The sequence below is a fragment of the Rana temporaria genome, chromosome 1, assembly GCF_905171775.1.
Source record: "Rana temporaria chromosome 1, aRanTem1.1, whole genome shotgun sequence".
Taxonomy (NCBI): Eukaryota; Metazoa; Chordata; class Amphibia; order Anura; family Ranidae; genus Rana; species Rana temporaria.
Genome location: NC_053489.1, coordinates 211845285 through 211863915, shown reverse-complemented (window position 1 = coordinate 211863915; position 18631 = coordinate 211845285). Strand labels below are relative to the sequence as shown.

General features: G+C 41.2%; 2 protein-coding genes across 2 annotated transcripts in view; both read right to left on the bottom strand.

Annotated features, from left to right (window-relative positions):
- Window positions 1-18631, bottom strand: part of LOC120942505 — a 189993-nt gene that overhangs the window by 88891 nt on the left and 82471 nt on the right. The gene's annotated exons all lie outside the window — the stretch shown is intronic.
- LOC120936620 (solute carrier family 2, facilitated glucose transporter member 11-like) overlaps window positions 6368-18631 on the bottom strand; it is a 58691-nt gene continuing 46427 nt past the window's right edge. The window contains exons 5-6 of the mRNA XM_040349107.1: window positions 10784-10913; window positions 6368-6461 (exon numbers count right to left, since the gene is read on the bottom strand). Of these exons, the coding sequence (XP_040205041.1) occupies window positions 6452-6461; window positions 10784-10913 (140 nt within the window). The 3' untranslated portion in view covers window positions 6368-6451. The remainder of the gene's footprint in view (window positions 6462-10783; window positions 10914-18631) is intronic.

Here is an 18631-nt window from a genome sequence, read left to right as displayed (position 1 = left end):
GGATGGAACAGCTGGGCATTCCCGGGGTTAAGGGGTTCTCCTGTCCTCCCTTTCCCTGCTCTCTGTCACCCGTTCCCATCCTGCCCGGAGGGTTCGCTACGACCGGGGTGTACCTGTGGGGGGATCTTGGGTCCCAGTTGGGGACTGTGGGGTGTCGGGGCCTGTTTTCTGTGGGGGGTGGTCTGTCTCCTGGGAAGTCTCTGCCACGGCCTTCTTGTCCTCATCGTGGTGCTGAGGCGCCATTTTTGCAGCGCCAACGCCATTTTTAGTGTGCCTGCTTTCCTCTATTGAATTTTCCATTGGCGCCCATTTTGCCGTGGCCGCGCTGTGATGGTCGGCATTGCGTGCGCCCATTTTCTTGTGGTACTTTTCTCGGAGGTGTCTGGTGGCCATTTTGGAGTGTGTTTTGTCCTCTAGCACTGGCTTCCTGAATGGCGCGTAGCACAATCACCTCACAGTTTTCCTCAGACACAAGCTGTGTACAGACGGAAGGCGGGAGTGGCGCTGAGTGGTGGGTCAGTGGGTGATTATGGATTATTATGTCAGATGATTATGTCAGTGGGTGATTATGGAGTCAGTATCTGGCCTTTCTTCCCAAAACATGCCAGAGGCAGCAACCGGTGCCCCTGCACCTGCGGTTCCCATGGATACTTTGTCGGCAGTCCTGGAGTCCTTTGTTGCCAGGGTGGAAGCGGCGTGCAGGCGTAAGGGGGTAAAAAGCGCCCCTCCCCCTGCCATCTTCTGGGGAATGCTCTCACTCAGACTAGGGCCTGGCTGCGGCTCAGGGCCCCGGGTTCTGGTATGTCAGAGGATGCGGACCAGGACCTTCCTGGTGAGGAGGATCCTTCGTCCGGGTCAGCGCAAGACAGGGCACTTGTGAGTGCACTTATCAATGCTGTAAGGGACTCTCTCAAGCTGGGAGATGCAGCTGAGTCGTCCACGAAGGTGTCAGTCTTCTTTGGGTTGCACAAATCTAACCGCTCTGTTAAGGTTTTTCCTTATGTGTCTTTCTTTGATAAGTTCATAGATAAGGAATGGGAATGGCCACAGAAGTCCTTTGTGGTCCTTCAGCGCATGGCGGTCCGTTATCCTTTTGAGGAGAGCCTTTTGAAAACATGGGCGTCTCATCCGGTCCTGGACCCCCCAGTCTCTCGGCTAAATAAGGTAACCACTCTCCCGGTAGAGGAGACCCCTGCCTTTAAGGACCCTACTGATAGGAGGTCCGAAGCGGTGAGCCGTTCCATGTTCACGATGCTGGGGTCAGCGTTGTGGCTTATCTTGGCTGCGACTTTGGTGTCTCAGACACTTACTGAATGGACATCAGCTCCCTCCAGAGTGCATAAGGCTGGCTGACCAGTTGGTACAGGGCCTTGTGTATGTCTGTGATGCCACTCGGGCCCCCTTGATCTCCAGAACCTCTGTTTCTGCGGTGGTATTACGCCATCTGATTTGGCTGCAAATGCTGGTCCGCTGACCAAGCTTCCAAGAAAGCTTTGGCTAATTTGCCCTTCAAAGATGGGAGGCTTTTTGGTACCTCGCTGGACAACATTATTAAGGATGTCACTGGAGGTAAGAGCACTCTTCTCCCTCAGTCCACTAAGGGGAAGGAGCAGCGCTGTAAGCCGGGGCCTTCCTTTCCCACGCAGAAGCAGTATTTTCATCAGTCAGGGCCCACGGCAGATCCCCACAAGCTGACAAAGGGCATGAAGTTTTGCCCCCGCCCGACTCATGGGTGGGGGGACCAGTGGTTCTGCGAGGTGATCACTTGGGGGTACAAGATCGGGTTTCTTTCCTGTTCACCAAACAGATTCTTTCCCTCAAACCTTCCTCTTCTTCCGGCTCGTCAGACTGCCTTATTAGGGGCAGTACAAGACTTGCTGAGGTGCGAGGTAATTTTACCTGTGCCACTGAACGAAAGGTTTCAGGGATTCTATTCGAATCTGTTTGTGGTTCCAAAGAAGGACGGAGTCCGTCCAATCTTGGACCTCAAGGCCCTCAATGCCTTTGTGAGGATTCGAAAGTTCCACATGGAATCGATTCGCTCCGTAGTTGCTGCGCTCCAACCGGGGGATTTTCTGATGTCCTTGGACATCAAGGATGCATACTTACATGTCCCAATCTGCGCCAAGCACCAGAGATTTCTGCGCTTTGCGATCGGCGAAGACTACTATCAATTTGTGGCTCCTCCCTTTGGCCTAGCGTCAGCACCAAGGAGTTTTCACCAATTCAGTCTTTGCTGAGACAGCGAGGAATTGCTATCGTGGGCTACTTAGACGATCTCCTTCTGATAGCTGCTTCTGGCTCAGAATTAGAGGACGATGTGTCTATAGCCAGTCAGACCCTCCGGGAATTTGGTTGGGTGTTCATTCAGAAGTCGGTCCTGGTACCGACTCAGCGTCTGGAGTACCTATGATTGATTCTGGACTCCTCGGCGGCAAGAGTCTTCCTTCCTTTGGAAAAATTGCAGACTCTCCAGACGGCGGTGAAATTGTTGACGTCCCGCAAATGGTCGTCTCTCCGTTTTTGCATGCGAGTCCTGGGCCTCATGGTAGCCTCCTTTGAGGCAGTACCGTATGCCCAATTCCACACTCGAGTCTTGCAGACGGAGATCCTGTCCAAATGAAATAAATCTTCATTGTCTCTGGATTGTCAGATTCAGGTAAGTCACCTGGTCAGGGCCTCTCTGAGTTGGTGTCTGAGATCCCAGTCCGGGAAGTTGTTCCTCCCATTCCATTGGACTGTGATCACGACGGACACCAGCCTGACCGGTTGGTCATCCGTTCACACTTTCTACAAATTATACAAGGTTGATGTGAATGCATCTTCGGATGTTTCCTTCGGCCGTAAGGTTTTGCAGGCGGCTGTTTGAGGTTGCACCCACCCCTCGTTTTTTTGACACTGCTTAGGGACGTCCCAAAAGTCAAGATTTAAGGAGGCTGTGTCCGTCCATGGAAGAAAAGAGAAAATAGGATTTTTTGTACTCACCGTAAAATCCTTTTCTCTGTTGTCCATGGACGGACACAGCACCCACCCCTCCTTTTAAAGTTTGTACTGCTTTTTGACGAACTGAGATGCTGACTGCAGGGTGAGGGGTTATGACCGGAGGGACCGCTCCCTGGGTGGGGCTGTTCAACTCTGTTAAAGTTACATGAACATCTGCCTAGTCCTCTCCCAATAGACGGAACATAACCCACAATTCAAGATTTAAGGAGGCTGTGTCCGTCCATGGACGACAGAGAAAAGGATTTTACGGTGAGTACAAAAAAATCCTATTTTTTTGGGGAGAATTTTTTTGTAAAAATGCGTTCACACTTAGCAAACACATGCAGCTGAGCACTGGTTCCCACGGCTGCGTTTTGACATGCAATTTGACATTTCAAATCAACGGCATTTGCTGGCAATGGCACCGTCCTAATCGGTGCACCGCTGCATCTGCGGCGCTGCACCGATTTTAAAAAGTCGTTTCTGTACTACTTTTTGCAATTTTGGCCCACAATTTACATTGACATCTGTGCCGAAACCTCTCAGATGTCTCTGTAATTGCCGCCAAAATCGAGACTGCCAGCGTGAGTGAAATCGTGCGAGTTCAGCTGAACTCACAAGGCTTCACTCCAGCAGCCCAGTGTGAACCTGGGCTAAAGAAAAATTGACAGAATCTCTTTAACTACTTGCTTACTGGGCATATATACCCCCTTCCTGCCCAGGTGAAATTTCAGCTTTCAGCACTGTCACGCTGTGTGACGTGGCTCCCAAACAAAATTGACGTCCTTTTTTTCCCACAAATGGTGCTTTCTTTTGGTGGTATTTGATCACCTCTGCGGTTTTTATTTTTTGTGCTATAAATAAAAATAGAGCGACAATTTTGAAAAAAAACAACATTTTTTACTTTTTGCTATAATAAATATCCAATAAAAGAAAAAATAATAATAATTTTTTCTCAGTTTAGTCCGATACGTATTCTACATATTTTTGGTAAAAATAAAAAATCGCAATAAGAGTATAGTGATTGGTTTGCGCAAACGTTATAACGTCTACAAAATAGGGAAAAGAATGACATTTTTTTTTTTTTATTATTATTATTTTTTTTACTAGTAATGGCGGCGATCTGCGATTTTTGTCAGGACTGCGATATTGCAACGGACACATCGGACACTTTTGACACATTTTTGGGACCATTCACATTTATACAGCGAACAATGATATAAATATGCACTGATTACTGTATAAATGTGACTGGCAGGGAAGGGGTTAACACTAGGGGGCGAGGAAGGGGTTAATGTATTCCCTAATTAGTGATTCTTACTGTGGGGGGAGGGAAGTGACTGGGGGAGGTGACCGATGGTTGTCCCTATGTACAAGGGACACACCATCAGTCTCCTCTTCCTGACAGGACGTGGAGCTCTGTGTTTACACACAGAGCTCCACGTCCCTGTCTCTGTGACCGCCGATCGCGCATCAGCACCTGACTGAAGCTGTGGGCATGCGTGCGCGCCCCCCAGTGGCCTGGAGGCCGTATATAGACGGCCTCCAGGCAATTAAGAGCCACAATGTGGCCGGGCGGGAAGAGGTTAATGGACTTCTATAAGTTTTATCTTCCCAAAGAAAAATATCCCACACTTCCCAATCACGTCTTATTCATGTCATCAGTTTTAGGCAGCACCTATATTTGTGAGCAACAATTTTTTAGGATTTTAGGATTTGCACAAAAGGGCAAAATTAGAACCAAAATATCTGATGAGTACCGTGAGAATTCCTTGAGAATTTTTACTACATCCATCGAACCAGATATTGATGTGCTAGTTTATCAAAAACAGTGTCAAATATCCCACTAGTTTTATGTTGCTCTCTTACTTTTATAATAAAAAATTTAAAAAAAATAGAATGTCACTATCAAGTGGTACATTATCTATATCAGTGATCTGACCAAATTTTTCTGCTCATCAGCTATGCTTATTATTAGTATATTTTATGTGTGGCCCAAGACAATTCCTCTTCCAAATTAGCAAAGGTTGGACACCCCTGTAAGTATGTCAAAAATGCGCTCTACCTAATGAATGGTTCTTTTGAAAATCAATATATCTTAACACCTTGCCAATCAGCCGCCGTCATTATACGCCGACAGGTTGGCTCCCCTGTGCGAATCTCTGTAGCTGTACAGCAGCCACTGTGTGTGTCCGGCGACCACAATTGCTCCATAGAGAGGCAGAAGGGGGATCTGTCAATGCAAACAGACAGATACCCGTTCTGTCAGGGAAGTAGAGAGAGATCTGCTGTTAGTGATCAGGAACCGCAATCTTTCTCTCTACTCCCTGTCAGTACACTCCCCCCCCCACAGTTAGAAACACCTCCCTAGGGAACACTTAAACTATTGATCGCTCCCTAGTATTAACCCCCTTCCCTGCCAGTGACATTTCTACAGTAATCAGTGGTCATTCTTACCTCTGATCGCTGTATAAATGTCAATAGTCCCGAAAAAAATTCAAAGGTGTCCGATCTGTCCATCGCAAAGTGGCAGTCCTGCTAAAAATCACTGATCACTGCCATTACTATATAAAAAAAATTATAATAAAAATGTCATAAATATATCTCCTATTTTGTAGACGCTACTTTGCGCAAACCAATCAATATACACTTATTGTGATTTTTTTTTTACCAAAAATATGTAGAAGAATACATAGTGGCCTAAAATGATATTTATTAGAAAAATCAGAAATCTCGATGTGGAACTCCGACGGAGAAAAAAACACGCATGCTCAGAATCAAGTCGACGCATGCTCGGAAGCATTGAACTTAATATTTCTCAGCTCGTCGTAGTATTTTATGTCACCGTATTTTGGACGGTCGGAATTTGGTCTGACAGTTTGTATGCAAGAATTCCAACGAAAAATTCCATCGGATTTTATCCCATCGGAAATTCCGATTGTGTGTACAAGGCATTAGGCTCCTTTTAAATTAGAGTGTCTCCATAGTCCATAGTCACAATTTCAAGATTTTTTCCAAATTTTGGTGCGACTTTGATTTGACTTTACATTCTGTGGACCAAAGTCACATCAAAAGTCGAACCATGTGACTAACTACAACTAGCATAAGAGGTTTGTAAAAGTCAATCTCAATTATGAGAATCGCTTGAACACAATGACATCTTGAGCCTTAGATAAAAAAAATATTTGTTAAATTATTTTTGAAACTTAGTTCTATTATGTGTTATCATAGGAAACGATTCCCATTTATTTAGTGCATGTATCTGCTTAACATTTAAAGTAATCACTCAACTGCATTGATGCCCGACAACTGAACGGTAATTGTGATGGTGACCACAGTATAGAGCTGCCAGCGCATAGATGGCTCCTTTATAACTTCTAGCACAGTCATATTCTTGGTGTTCTTTCGCATCTCCCCCTCTGCCAGTATGTTGTCTAGTTCTAATTGGTAGTCTCCATGTCCCCATATCCTATGCATAGCTAAGAAAAAGAAGATTGACAAAAAATGAGTAACATATTTTTATAATTTTGGTCTCTGTTTCCACATCCTGTGCATAACTGAGAAAATAAAGGCAGAAAACCAATGAGTAACACATTTTTATAAAAATCAATGGCAGGCTGATTTACTAGCCTTTCGTTATATCTATTCTCCCAGCCTTTACTGACTAATAGGTAGATTCAGGTACGTTCGCGTAACTTTGCGGAATTTAAGCTACGCCGCTGTAAGTTAGCGAGGCAAGTACATGATTCACAATGTACTTGCCTGCTAAGTTACGTCGGCGTAGCCTGAATCGGCGGGCGTAAGGGCGCCTAATTCAAATGTGTTTGAAGGGGGCGTGTTTTATGCTAATGGCGCTTGACCTCACGTTTTTTATGCTTTTTGGCGAGAGGGTGTGTTCCTTTCCTCCAATCAGCTCTCGCACAGTGTATACGAGCTGTAACTGCAGCTCGCCACCCCCTGTTCTGTACTTCTCACAGATACAGAAGGATTTTATCACAATTGTGCACTTTGGAAGCGGTGTAGACAATAAAGACTGTAGATAAATATGTAAAACTTATGTAGGAGGATTTGCTTCATCTGTGTATCATCTGAGGCTGTTCATCTCACTGGGTACATGTCGAGAGCTGTACTTGAGCCCCCCTATATTCCGCAAGTTTATAACCCCTGCTCTAGGGAGATGAAGGAATGGGGTTTACATGAATTCATCATTGCTACAGTACTATATTTTTTTTTCTTTGATGTTGCAGATCATATAACTATTGTATGTCCACAAATGTCCAGTAGAAGTAGAGGTTCATATTTCCAGGGAAGAATTGGATTTCAGGTTTCATCTATCTCTGTATGAATCAGAACTTCTAGTGACAACGTGAAGAGGGAAACCACAAGGGAATGGTGTTTTCTTCATCTCAGGGATTATTAGAACTGTGTGGATCTACCCACAAAAAAAGTTGCAGTGGGATTTATAGATATAAACACTGCTTCCTATAGCTTTGAATGCAAAGCTTGCACCACAAGGAAGTGGCTTGTATACAATTTAAAGTTTAATTTCTATTTTGGATTTTGTTGCCATTGACAGATGGGAGAGACAAAGGGGGTTATTTACTAAAGGTAAAGTGCAAAGTTCACTTGAAATTGCACTGAAAGGGCACTTGGAAGTGCAGTCGCTGTAGATCCGAGGGAGACACGCAAGGAAAATAAAAAACAGCATTTTAGCTTGCACATGATTTGATGATAGAATCAGCAGAGCTTCCCCTCATTTCAGATCTACCCCTCAGATTTACAGCGACTGCACGTCCAAGTGCACTTTCAGTGCAATTTCAAGTGCACTTTGCAAAGTGGATTTGCCTTTTCGTAAATAAACCCCAGTGTGTGGTCAGGATGCACTGGACTGTTCAAAATGATAAAGATTATGATTGCAGACCTCTATATGTTCCTGTGTAATATCACAATTTATTTTCTTTTAGATAAATATATAAGTTTTAAAGATCTGTTTTAACAATGCACTGCCATTCACACATTTCAATAATTCTTGTGCTAATCAAAACAAATACTTTATGTTTGGAATAAGATGGCAAAAAGGCATATGCAGCAGTTCTTTACTTAGAATTCTCACTACTTTTCATTTTCATTGCTCAACATGTAATATTGTTGACTTTTTTCAACTTTTTTCTACTTACTATAATTTTGTCTTTGCAATTGTTGATATGTTGCAATTTCTAACAGATTCTTATCATGCTATAGATTTTATCTTGCAGTTGGTTCGTTTTATTAGTGGACTTTACCTCTCTTACAGCCCTCCGGGTCTTTCTTCACTAACAACAGGTGTGCAGGGGTCTCTGGATAAAAACGCATAACTATCAACTGCAGGAGATCAGTGAAACCACACATTGACATCATCAGGGGCCACAGTAGCTCTGTTCCCAGAACCTCACTAGAGAATATGAGGATTTTATAGGTGAAAAGAAAATAGACATTTATGACCTTCAGACTGTTTTCAATAGCATAGGCAATGGCATACTCTCTTGATAAATATCAAATAAGTAATCTTTCTTTAACTTCCAGGATCAGTGTGACAGCAAAGTCAAGTTTGTATATTTCTGCAATATAAAGTAAATAAAAGCTAACCAACCTAAAAAGGGAACTTTGAGATGCAGCCTATGGAAGCCAATATTAAAAAAAAGGCTGTCATATTGCTAATGCCACAAACACAGTAAATAGTATTACAGGTGTATACAAATTAATTCTCCAAACCAAGTTAGCCAAACGCTTAAAGAAAATCTGTTACTACAGAAACAGAGAGTCTGCCCTTGCTGATCTCTCCAGAAGTGCTGGATGCCTGGTTGTCAATCTGGCCCTCTTGATTCAATATTTTTACCTGGAAGAACTATGGAGATAGACTTTTGTGGCTTCTCTATTTTTCCTGATTTGCATATTGGTGCCAGGTCATTGATTTAGAAAGTAGCAAATGGATCAGCATGGCAGCCAGGGAACTAATATTTAAGAAAGAGATCAACAATGTCAGTCCCCCTTTTTCTTTATTTACAGATTTACGTTCCTGCATTGGAAGTCCAAATTTCTGCCTTCCTCAAGCTATCACACAAAGCCAACATCTAGTACTTACCACTACTCCACAGATCAGAACAGTTTTTCTCAACCAGGGTTCCTCAAAATGTTGCCAATGGTCCCAGATTTATCATTTACCTGATAGTAGCATGGGATTAGTAGAGCATTTCACCCCTGATATCAATGATCTTTTTTTAACTTTATGCATGGAGATATTCTTCCCACTGACCACCTCTGCAAGGGACTTTTATCCCAATGACCACCACTGTAAGGGGCATTGTTCCCACTGACTACCATTGTAAGGGGAATTTTTCCCACTGACAACCATTGTAAAGGGCATTCTTTTCACTGATCACCAATTATATTATAGGCCTATTCTCCTACTGACCACCAATGAAATGAAATTTCTCTACAGACCATCATTGTAAGGTACCCTTTTTCTACCCACCACCAATGTAAAGGGACCTTTCCAATCTGACCCCCAATGCAAGGGGTCCATATACACCTCCCCCAATCTGAGGGGAAACTTTTACACCGACCACAAATATGACAGGACACACCTACACTGACCACAAATGTACAGGGGCACTTCTACACTCATAACTAATGTAAGGTAGCACTTTTTCAATTGACTTCCATGTAGAGGGGTCCTTCTACCCGGGGGTTGGCAACCTGTGATTTGCAATCTACCCATTGACCACAGGCAGGTGACGGGTAGATCGCGAACACTTCCCAGTTTTGCTGACCCAGTCGTTTCCCCAGAGCTGCAGAGTGGCACAGGCACATGCTTACTCAATCCTAGGCTGAAGAGGCAGCCCCCGCCCCTTGCATCCGTGTGGCTGCAGGTCGAGGAAAGCTGCCGGAATAGCTTGGGTGTGTTTGAGCTCTTATCTGAACATGCAACTCCATGTGCATTACCACCATAAACTGTATGAAATAACTAACGCACCACCACCTTACAAAGAAAGCATGTGATCTCTACAACACATGACTTTCCTTTGTGGAAGTTATTTAATCCGATACACAAAACTTCAATTCTTTATAGTATGCTCATTTACTACCCATGATATTGAAGCTATGACAGTGCAGCTACATGTTTGATGATGTTTTCCCTCCATTTTACTTCTTGGTTGTGTTTAAAACCATACGCTAAGACTAACGCAAACCTTATGAAACCATGCTTTTTCTGTATAACACATATCTGATAACAATGATGTTACTGTGTATACCTGTTTAAGCAGTCTTTCAATAAAATTTATTAAATACCAAATAACAAATGGATACTTACAAACATCAAAGATCAACATGTTTATGACTCACAAGCTTCTGCCTTGGGCAGTAGGTCTCAACACAAAATCCTCAGATGGAAGAGCTGGGTCATGCCTCCTTCCTAGCTCTGAGGAAGGGAGCATGACCACTGAAACGTGTTAGCTCTTCTATCTGAGGATTTCTTCAATCTCCCCATCCTTTTTCTTTTTCTGATCACTTTACCTAGACATCTTTTTCTCTTAAAATACTATAAGTCAAACTCTCAGCTTCCCCTTTCTTTTTTCATTCTTTTCCTGATTATTGAATTTAAATAAATTGGCCTAAAGTATCAATACCACTCATGTATACTAAGCAATGTGTACACAAGTTAACATTTTCAACTATACCTATGCATGAAGCGAATCACATCCATATTTCTTTATAAATATTTTACTTTGTGGTGGTTGTGATCCTTTGATCTAAAGCTTACCTGAGCCCAACAACTTGTCCAAACAGCTTCCCTGTAGTTACAAAGATGGGGCATGTGGTATTGGTGAATCCCCGAAGATTCCTTGGAGCAGTTTCTCCAAGATACTGTCCATAAATGTTAATGCCCAAACCTGACAACACAGAAATTCGGTTTACATCTGATAATAAACACATCTCTCTCAGTCAGGAAAAAAAACCTTAGAAAGGATTAACTGTGCATAAAGCTAAAGTTTTGTTTGCGCAAGGTGTAAGTAATTAGTGAAGTAATCTGTGTAGAAAGATGAAATTGTTACATTTACTTCTCAATTGGTAATGATCATACTAAATATTTAGCATGAATGGTAATTAGCAGAGATGATCGAATCAGGAAAATCACCAATTTCACCAATTTGTATTCTTTGGATCATGCCTATGTAGCTCTTTCTGTGTGACAGTCGTCCAATACAGAGATCCAAGCCAAGTTGCATAGTTCTGGGTGGATTTAACAAACCACTAGGTGTATATTCAAAAGAAGCCAAAGACAAAAATACAAGGACAATTGTTTACAATTACTTTGGAAATATACATTTACATAATTAGCTATATTTTGACCCATTTATAAAGAACAGTGGTTTCCACTTTCCCACATGGCAGGACATCGCTGCAAATAATCCACACAATGCCACCATTTTTATTTATTTATTTAATCTTTACTTTATTGATGAATTTCTCACATTACAATACAAAATCCAAATACTTATTAAAATATTACATACATCCTCTTTTTATATACCATCCCCTATCTACTCCCCCCCCCCCCCACCGATCTGTTGTTTTCTTGTCTTATATTCCAATCCTTTTGTTTCTATCATAGCTAGTGAATACTTCTCTGACAGTTTAAAAACATCCTTTCTACCCATCCCTGTTCCCTGCTGCAAAGGTACTCCATTTTACTGAAGTGATCTACTCTCTGTAACCATTCTTTTATGGTTGGTTTCTCTACGTGTAACCATTTTTTTTTAATCAATCCCTTTGCAGCATTGAGCAGGGGTGGGATTAGAGTTTCCTTATATTGTTTTTTTTGTCATGTTCGTCCCATGGAAAAGAACATTGCAAGAGTTTGGATTAATCTTTTCACCAGTTATTGCCTCTATATATTCTAATACTGATTTCCAATAATCTTTTATTTTGGGACACTCCCACCATATATGTATTGTTGTTTCCTTTTGTTTACATCCTTTCCAACACTGCAGGGACTTATTTGGTTAAAATGTATTAATTCTCTCCGGAGTCAGATGCCATCATAACAAATATTTATAGTTTGCTTCTATCGTGGTAATGTCCAAAGCACAATTATGTACTGCTTCAATCATTTGTTTTTCCTCTAAGTTTATTTCTAGATCTTGTTCCCATTTAACTATATAAGGGAGTGCCCCAGTTCTTTCTAATTCTGTTAATATGTCATATATTCGAGATATTCCACGATATATAGGCGTGCTAATATTACAGAGCTTTTCAATTGAATTCAATGTTTTCTCATCTTTAAGTGGTTGAGGAGTTGTGCTGACTAATGCCGCGTACACACGATCGGTTTGTCTGATGAAAACCGTCTGATGGACCGTTTTCATCAGACAAACCGATCGTGTGTGGGCCCCATCGTTTTTTTTATCCATCGGTTAACAAACTTTAAAATTATCTGATGGTTAGAAAACTGATAGAAAAAAACGATCGTCTGTGGGCATGTCCATCGGTTAAAAATCCATGCATACTCAGAATCAAGTCGACGCATGCTTGGAAGCATTGCATTTTATTTTTCTCAGCAAGTCGTTGTGTTTTACGTCACCGCGTTCTGACACAATCGTTTTTTAGCCGATGGTGTGTAGGCACGACTGATGAAAGCCAGCTTCATCGGATATCTGATGAAAAAAATCCATCAGTCCGTTTTCATCGGATGAACCGATCGGGTGTACAGGGCATAGGTGTTTAAGATGTAGATACTCCCAATCACTAAACTGACGCCACCCGTGTATTCTTAGTAGCTCTTCTCTTGTCCTTACTTTACCTTGTATCACTATATCCTTTAGTTGTGCATTTCCCATTTGTGTTCCCAACCGTGTCCCATTTCCTGGGAGGAAAAAACTTGTGCCTGTTAATGGAATTAATGGAGAATTATACTCCCATTTTTCTTTTCGGTGTAGTGAATCCCATACCTTAAAGACCGTTTTAGGTAATTCATGTGTATCAGTGCTAAGTGTTCTAAATTTCAGTGGTATCCAAATATTTTTTTGTAACAGTGACATGTTAAGTGCTGCCAACCCTCCCTTCTTTTTTTCTTAGGTAGAAGCAAGTAATTTACATTAGCGTTTTTATTCTGCCATATATATTTCAAAATTATAGTTTTTATTACTCTAAAGAAGCATTGAGGTATCTCTATTGGAAGCATTTGAAATTTATAAAATATTTTTGGTAAAATCACAATTTTTATCATATTTATTCTTCCTATCCAGAAGATGGGTCTCCTTGATAGGTTTTTTATATCTGATTTAACTTCAGTAATTAGAGGAATATAGTTGGCATGGTACAGTTTTTCTAGAGTCCTTTTTAATTTAATTCCCAAGTATGTCAGGGCTTCTGTCTCCCAGGAAAATGTGAATTCCTGTTGTAATGCTATAGCCTCTTTCTTCTCTATTCCTAAATTTTATATTACTGTTTTTGTTGGATTTATTTAAAAATTTGTAAGTTCATCGTATTGTTTCAGTTCTCTTATTACATTAGGTAATGATATCCTTGGCCTGATTATATATAAAAGTATGTCGTCCGCATATGCTGCCACCTTATGTTCTTCTCCTCCCACTCTGACTCCTCCTATATCGGATTTTTCCTTATTTTTTCCAGCAATGGCTCTAATGCAATTACATACAGTGGTGTGAGCGGGCATCCTTGTCTTGTTCCATTGAACATCTCAAAGGCGGACGACATACTTCCATTAACCTTAACCCTTGCCGTGGGGTGTCTATATAGATTATTGATCCATCTCATGAATCTTGGGCTTAGGCCATTGCTTCGTAATGTGTCCATCATAAATCCCCAATCTACTCGGTCAAATGCTTTCTCAGCATCTATTGACACGAGCAAGACTGGGGATTTCTTGTTTTGACCCATACTCATTAATAACATTGTTCTTATACTGTTATCCCTGCCCTCTCTTCCTGGGAACACAGCTTGCTTGATCTACCTTTATCAACTCTGACATCAGGTTTTTTAATCTAGCTGCTAAGATTTTTGCATATAGTTTTATATCTGCATTTAGTAGCGCAATAGCGTGGTAGTTTGTACAAATAGATCGATCTTTACCTACTTTTGGAATTATTGTAATATCTGCCAATAGAGATTCCCTTCTTATTTCTTCCTCTTCCCCTATTTTATTTAAATAATTACATAAAACTGGTACTAATTGTTCCTTAAATCTTTTATAATATTTTATCGTGAAACCGTCCGGGCCTGGACTTTTCCCCCCTGGTATTTCTTTTAGTGCATTAATAATTTCTTCTTGTGTAATTGTTTTCTCTAGGATCTCTGTGCTTTCTAGTGTTATCTTAGGTAAATTTACTTCTAGTAAATATTTTTGTATTTTGTTTTTCCTATCTTCCCCTCTTGCCATGTTTCTTTGGGCCAAATTCTCAAAAAACCTGCCTAACTTAACTTTCAGCAGTAAAGTTACACAGGCGTTAAATTTCTACCTAAGTGCCCGATCCACAAAGCACTTACCTAGAAATTACATGCCGTGTAACCTAAGTACCTCCGTCGCAAGGCGGTCGTCTGATCGAGGGGGGGATTCCTATTTAAATGAGGCGCGCTCCCGCGCCGGAAGTTTGGCGCATGCGTGTGACGTCATTTTTCCCGACGTGCATCGCGCGAACGTACTTTACGCTGGGCTTTGTGGATCGCGACGGGACAATAAAGTTGCGTCGGGTAAAAAAAAAATACGCACCGGAAAAAAAATTTGAAATTAAAAAAAAAACGCGGCGATCGAAAAAAAGGTTTGTTTTTACAAGGTCTAAACAGTTTAGGCCTTGTAAAAGCATCCCTAATTTTACGCATGCAAAACGTAACTTACGCAGAAAACACAAAGCTAAAAAGCTTTGTGGATCTGCCTAAGTACTCATTTGCATACGCAAAGCGGCATTTCGACTCGAAATGCCCCCAGCGGCGGATGCGGTACTGCATCCTAAGATCCGACAGTGTAAGTCTCTTACAGATGTCGGATCTTATGCCTATCTTTGGAAAAATCCTTCAGAGGATCGTTTCCAAAGATAGCCACAAGGATACGCAGGCTGAACAGCAGTTCCGCCTGCGTATCTCCTTTGAAGATTTGGCCCCTTATTTCTAAATGCATATAATGAACTATAGTACCTTTTGAAAATCTCTGCAATATCAGTTGTTTTATATTTAATTTCTCCTTTTTAATTTTATCTTTTCTATATAATTTAACATATTTTTTTCCCTTGAGTATTTCCTGGGCTTATTTTCCCATCTATCTTACTTTTGCGATATTACTTAAAACTTTTCTAGTATCCTGTTCCATCAGATCCCTTAATTGTCCCGTTTTAATAACTACCCTCTGATGTGTTTCCCTATCTGAGTGTGTTTTATGTATTTGTTCCAAATCGTATAGTTCACTTATTACTCTTTTCATCATTGCTTCCCTTGCTTTATTTTCCCTGCTCTTATTGAAATTAATTTACCCCTAATATACGCCTTATGGGATTTCAAAATTGTGGCCATCGTTACATCAGGTGTGTCATTAAAGGGGTTGTAAAAGTAATTTTTTTTCCCCTAAATAGCTTCCTTTACCTTAGTGCAGTCCTCCTTCACTTACCTCATCCTTTGATTTTGCTTTTAAATGTCTTTATTTCTTCTGAGAAATTCTCACTTTCTGTTCTTCTGTGTGTAACTCCACACAGTGATGCAAGGCTTTCTCCCTGGTGTGGAGTGTCGTGCTTGACCCCTCCCTTGGACTACAGGAGAGTCAGGATGCTCTCTACGTTGCAGATGGAGAAAAGAGGCTGTGTGTTAGTGGGCGTCCTGACTCTCTTGTAGTCCAAGGGAAGGGCGCAAGCACGACACTCCACACCAGGGAGAAAGCCTTGCATTACTGTGTGGAGTTACAGACAGAAGAACAGGAAGTGAGGATTTCTCAGAAGAAATAAGGACATTTAAAAGCAAAATCGAAGGATGCGGTAAGTGAAAGAGGACTGCACTAGGGTAAAGTAAGCTATTTAGGAAAAAAAATTGTACCTTTACAACCCCTTTAATGCTAAAAAATTGTTCAATTTCAGTAGTTATGTTTTTACCTACTTCTACATCGTCTATAAGATCATCGTTTAACCTCCATGTCCCTTTTCTTTGTTCCTTATCCTTGAATCTAATTTTTACTGTTACCGGGGCATGGTCCGAGATTGTTGTTATCTCGATTGTAGCCTCAACTACATACTCTAAAGCACAATGATCCACTAAGATATAATCCAGTCTTGAAAATGTGTCGTGCACCGATGAATGAAATGTGTAATCCTTTTTACTTGGATGTGTTACTCTCCCTATACATCAACCATCTGCTGGATGTGCATTGTTTTTGATCAGTTTCAATTGTTTATTTTCTCTAATCGGTGCACCAGATGTACTATCAAGACCGTGGTCCATTGAACAGTTGAAATCTCCTGCCAACACTAAATGTCTAAAATCCACCAAGGTGTCCAGGATCTCCTTTAAGTATTTGTTAGGGCATTTATTAGGGCAGTACACGTTTTCTAACGTATATTGTATTCTTTTAAGGACCCTTTCAGAAACAAAAAAACTACCCTCTGGATCTGCTTTCCTATCTTCCAAGATAAAACTTATATTTTTCCCCATACCTATGGCTACTCCTTTTGACCTTTTATTTGGTGAATCTCCATAATACCAAGTTGGGATAGCCCGTGAATATAATTTTGTATTTGAACTAAGAGATATATGTGTCTCCTATAAGAAAATGATCTCTGCCGAGTACTTTTTTAGCTCTCTTAGCACCATGTGTCTTTTTTCGGGGGTATTCAGTCCTCTTACATTGTATGTCATAAACTTAACATCAATCATTGGTTTTCTTTTCTTTTCTTTTCCGCTTACTAACTCCAACTAATTGAATAATCTTATAGGATGTACTGACCTTATTCTTCCTATTTCTTGTACCAGCAGATAGATTTTTATACAAGGATACATAGATCTTACGTCCCTCCCCTCCCCCCTCCCATTCCCCCCTTTCAATGGTGGTATTTTGACCTCATGGTCTGGAGCAATTTATTTCCCCCCTTAGGGACCCCCTTGTCCCTTTTCTCTCTCAGGCCTGAGGTGGAGTTCTGTATGGTGCGTCCGGACTCTTCTCCCTTACTACTAGGGAGGTGTTTCCAGAACCTGCCAAGAGTCCAAGTCTCCAATTCCCCATTTTTATGTCCTTCATCTTTTCAGACCATCTCCCACCACCCTCCAAAAACCTCCTTCCTCCCTCCCCTCCCCTCACCCCCCGTCCATCCTGCCAGTCTTCTGAGTATCGGAGAGAAAAAAAAAGGAAGAGAGAGAGAAAAAAAAGAGGAGAAAAAAAGGGGAAAGTTCCAGTCTATACTTTTGGAACATCTTTCTCATTCTTCTTATTTATTCTCTTTCGGTGATTTCTTCTTGTCTTGACCCTGTCGCCGGACAATTCTCTGGTGTTGTTATCTCCAGCTTTTGGCAGAATTCAGGCATCTCTTCTATGAATCTTAATCTGGCGGTCCAACCGTTTTTCCTACCTATCAGGCAGGCGGGGAAGCCCCAATTATATTGAGCTCCGTGTTCCTGTAAAGTAGCCATCAACGCCTTTAAAGTTTTCCTTCTGTTTAAGGTTTCCTGTGACAGATCTTGGAAGATTTGAATGTTGTTTCCTTCAAACTCTATTGGCGGCTTCCCCCTCAGGTTTCTCAACAGCAGATTTTTTTCCTCCCAGTTTTCAAATCGCACTATTAAAGTCTCTCGATTTCTCTCTATGTGCTCTCTCAATTTTTATTGGGTTTGTTATTTCTTTATCCATCACTGGGTTAAAAATCTTCCTTATTATTTCTGTAAGGTCTTCATGCTGGGGGGAATCTGGAACACCACAGATTCTTAAATTCTTTCTTCGATCTCCGTTTTCTTGGTCCTCTAATTTATATGCCTGTTCCTGTCTTTTTATAGTTATAATTTTAACTTCTAGTTTTTTTTAATCTAGCTATGTTGAAATTCATTTTTTCCACTTCTTCCACCAGTTCAAGCATATGGCCCAAATTTCTATGGACTTTCTCCATTTCCGCCTTTAGCGATTTTTCCAGGGGCGCAAACATAAATTCCATTTCAGTTTTAGTTGATAATAGATCTTTATTTTGATGTTCCTCTTCTCTCCTTTGTTCATATTCTGCCTCCAACTCTTGTCCTATTCTTGAGTCTGATATTATGTCAGTCTAAATAATGGTTTTATTCTCACCCTTTTTCTTTCTTCTTCTCCTTCTCCTTCCCCTCCATCTGACTACTTTTAATCATTTGCTGTTTTTCCACTAGTTGCTTATCTCCATTTCCTGAATGGGTAACGTATTTATTCATTGGGCCTGGGCTTAGACAAGGTGATTTTGGGGTTACTCCTCCTCTTGCCGCCCTGCCCCTCGTATTTTACCCCTGCTGCATTTCTTCCTCTAACTTTTAATTTGTGAACCGCTGTTTCACAATTAGGTTTAGGGATGTTACCAACTTCTTATATGCTTTGGTGGTGTAGTGAGTATGTCTATTTAATTTTTCCTGCGTGGTTGTATGTGAGTGGAATCCCTTCAAA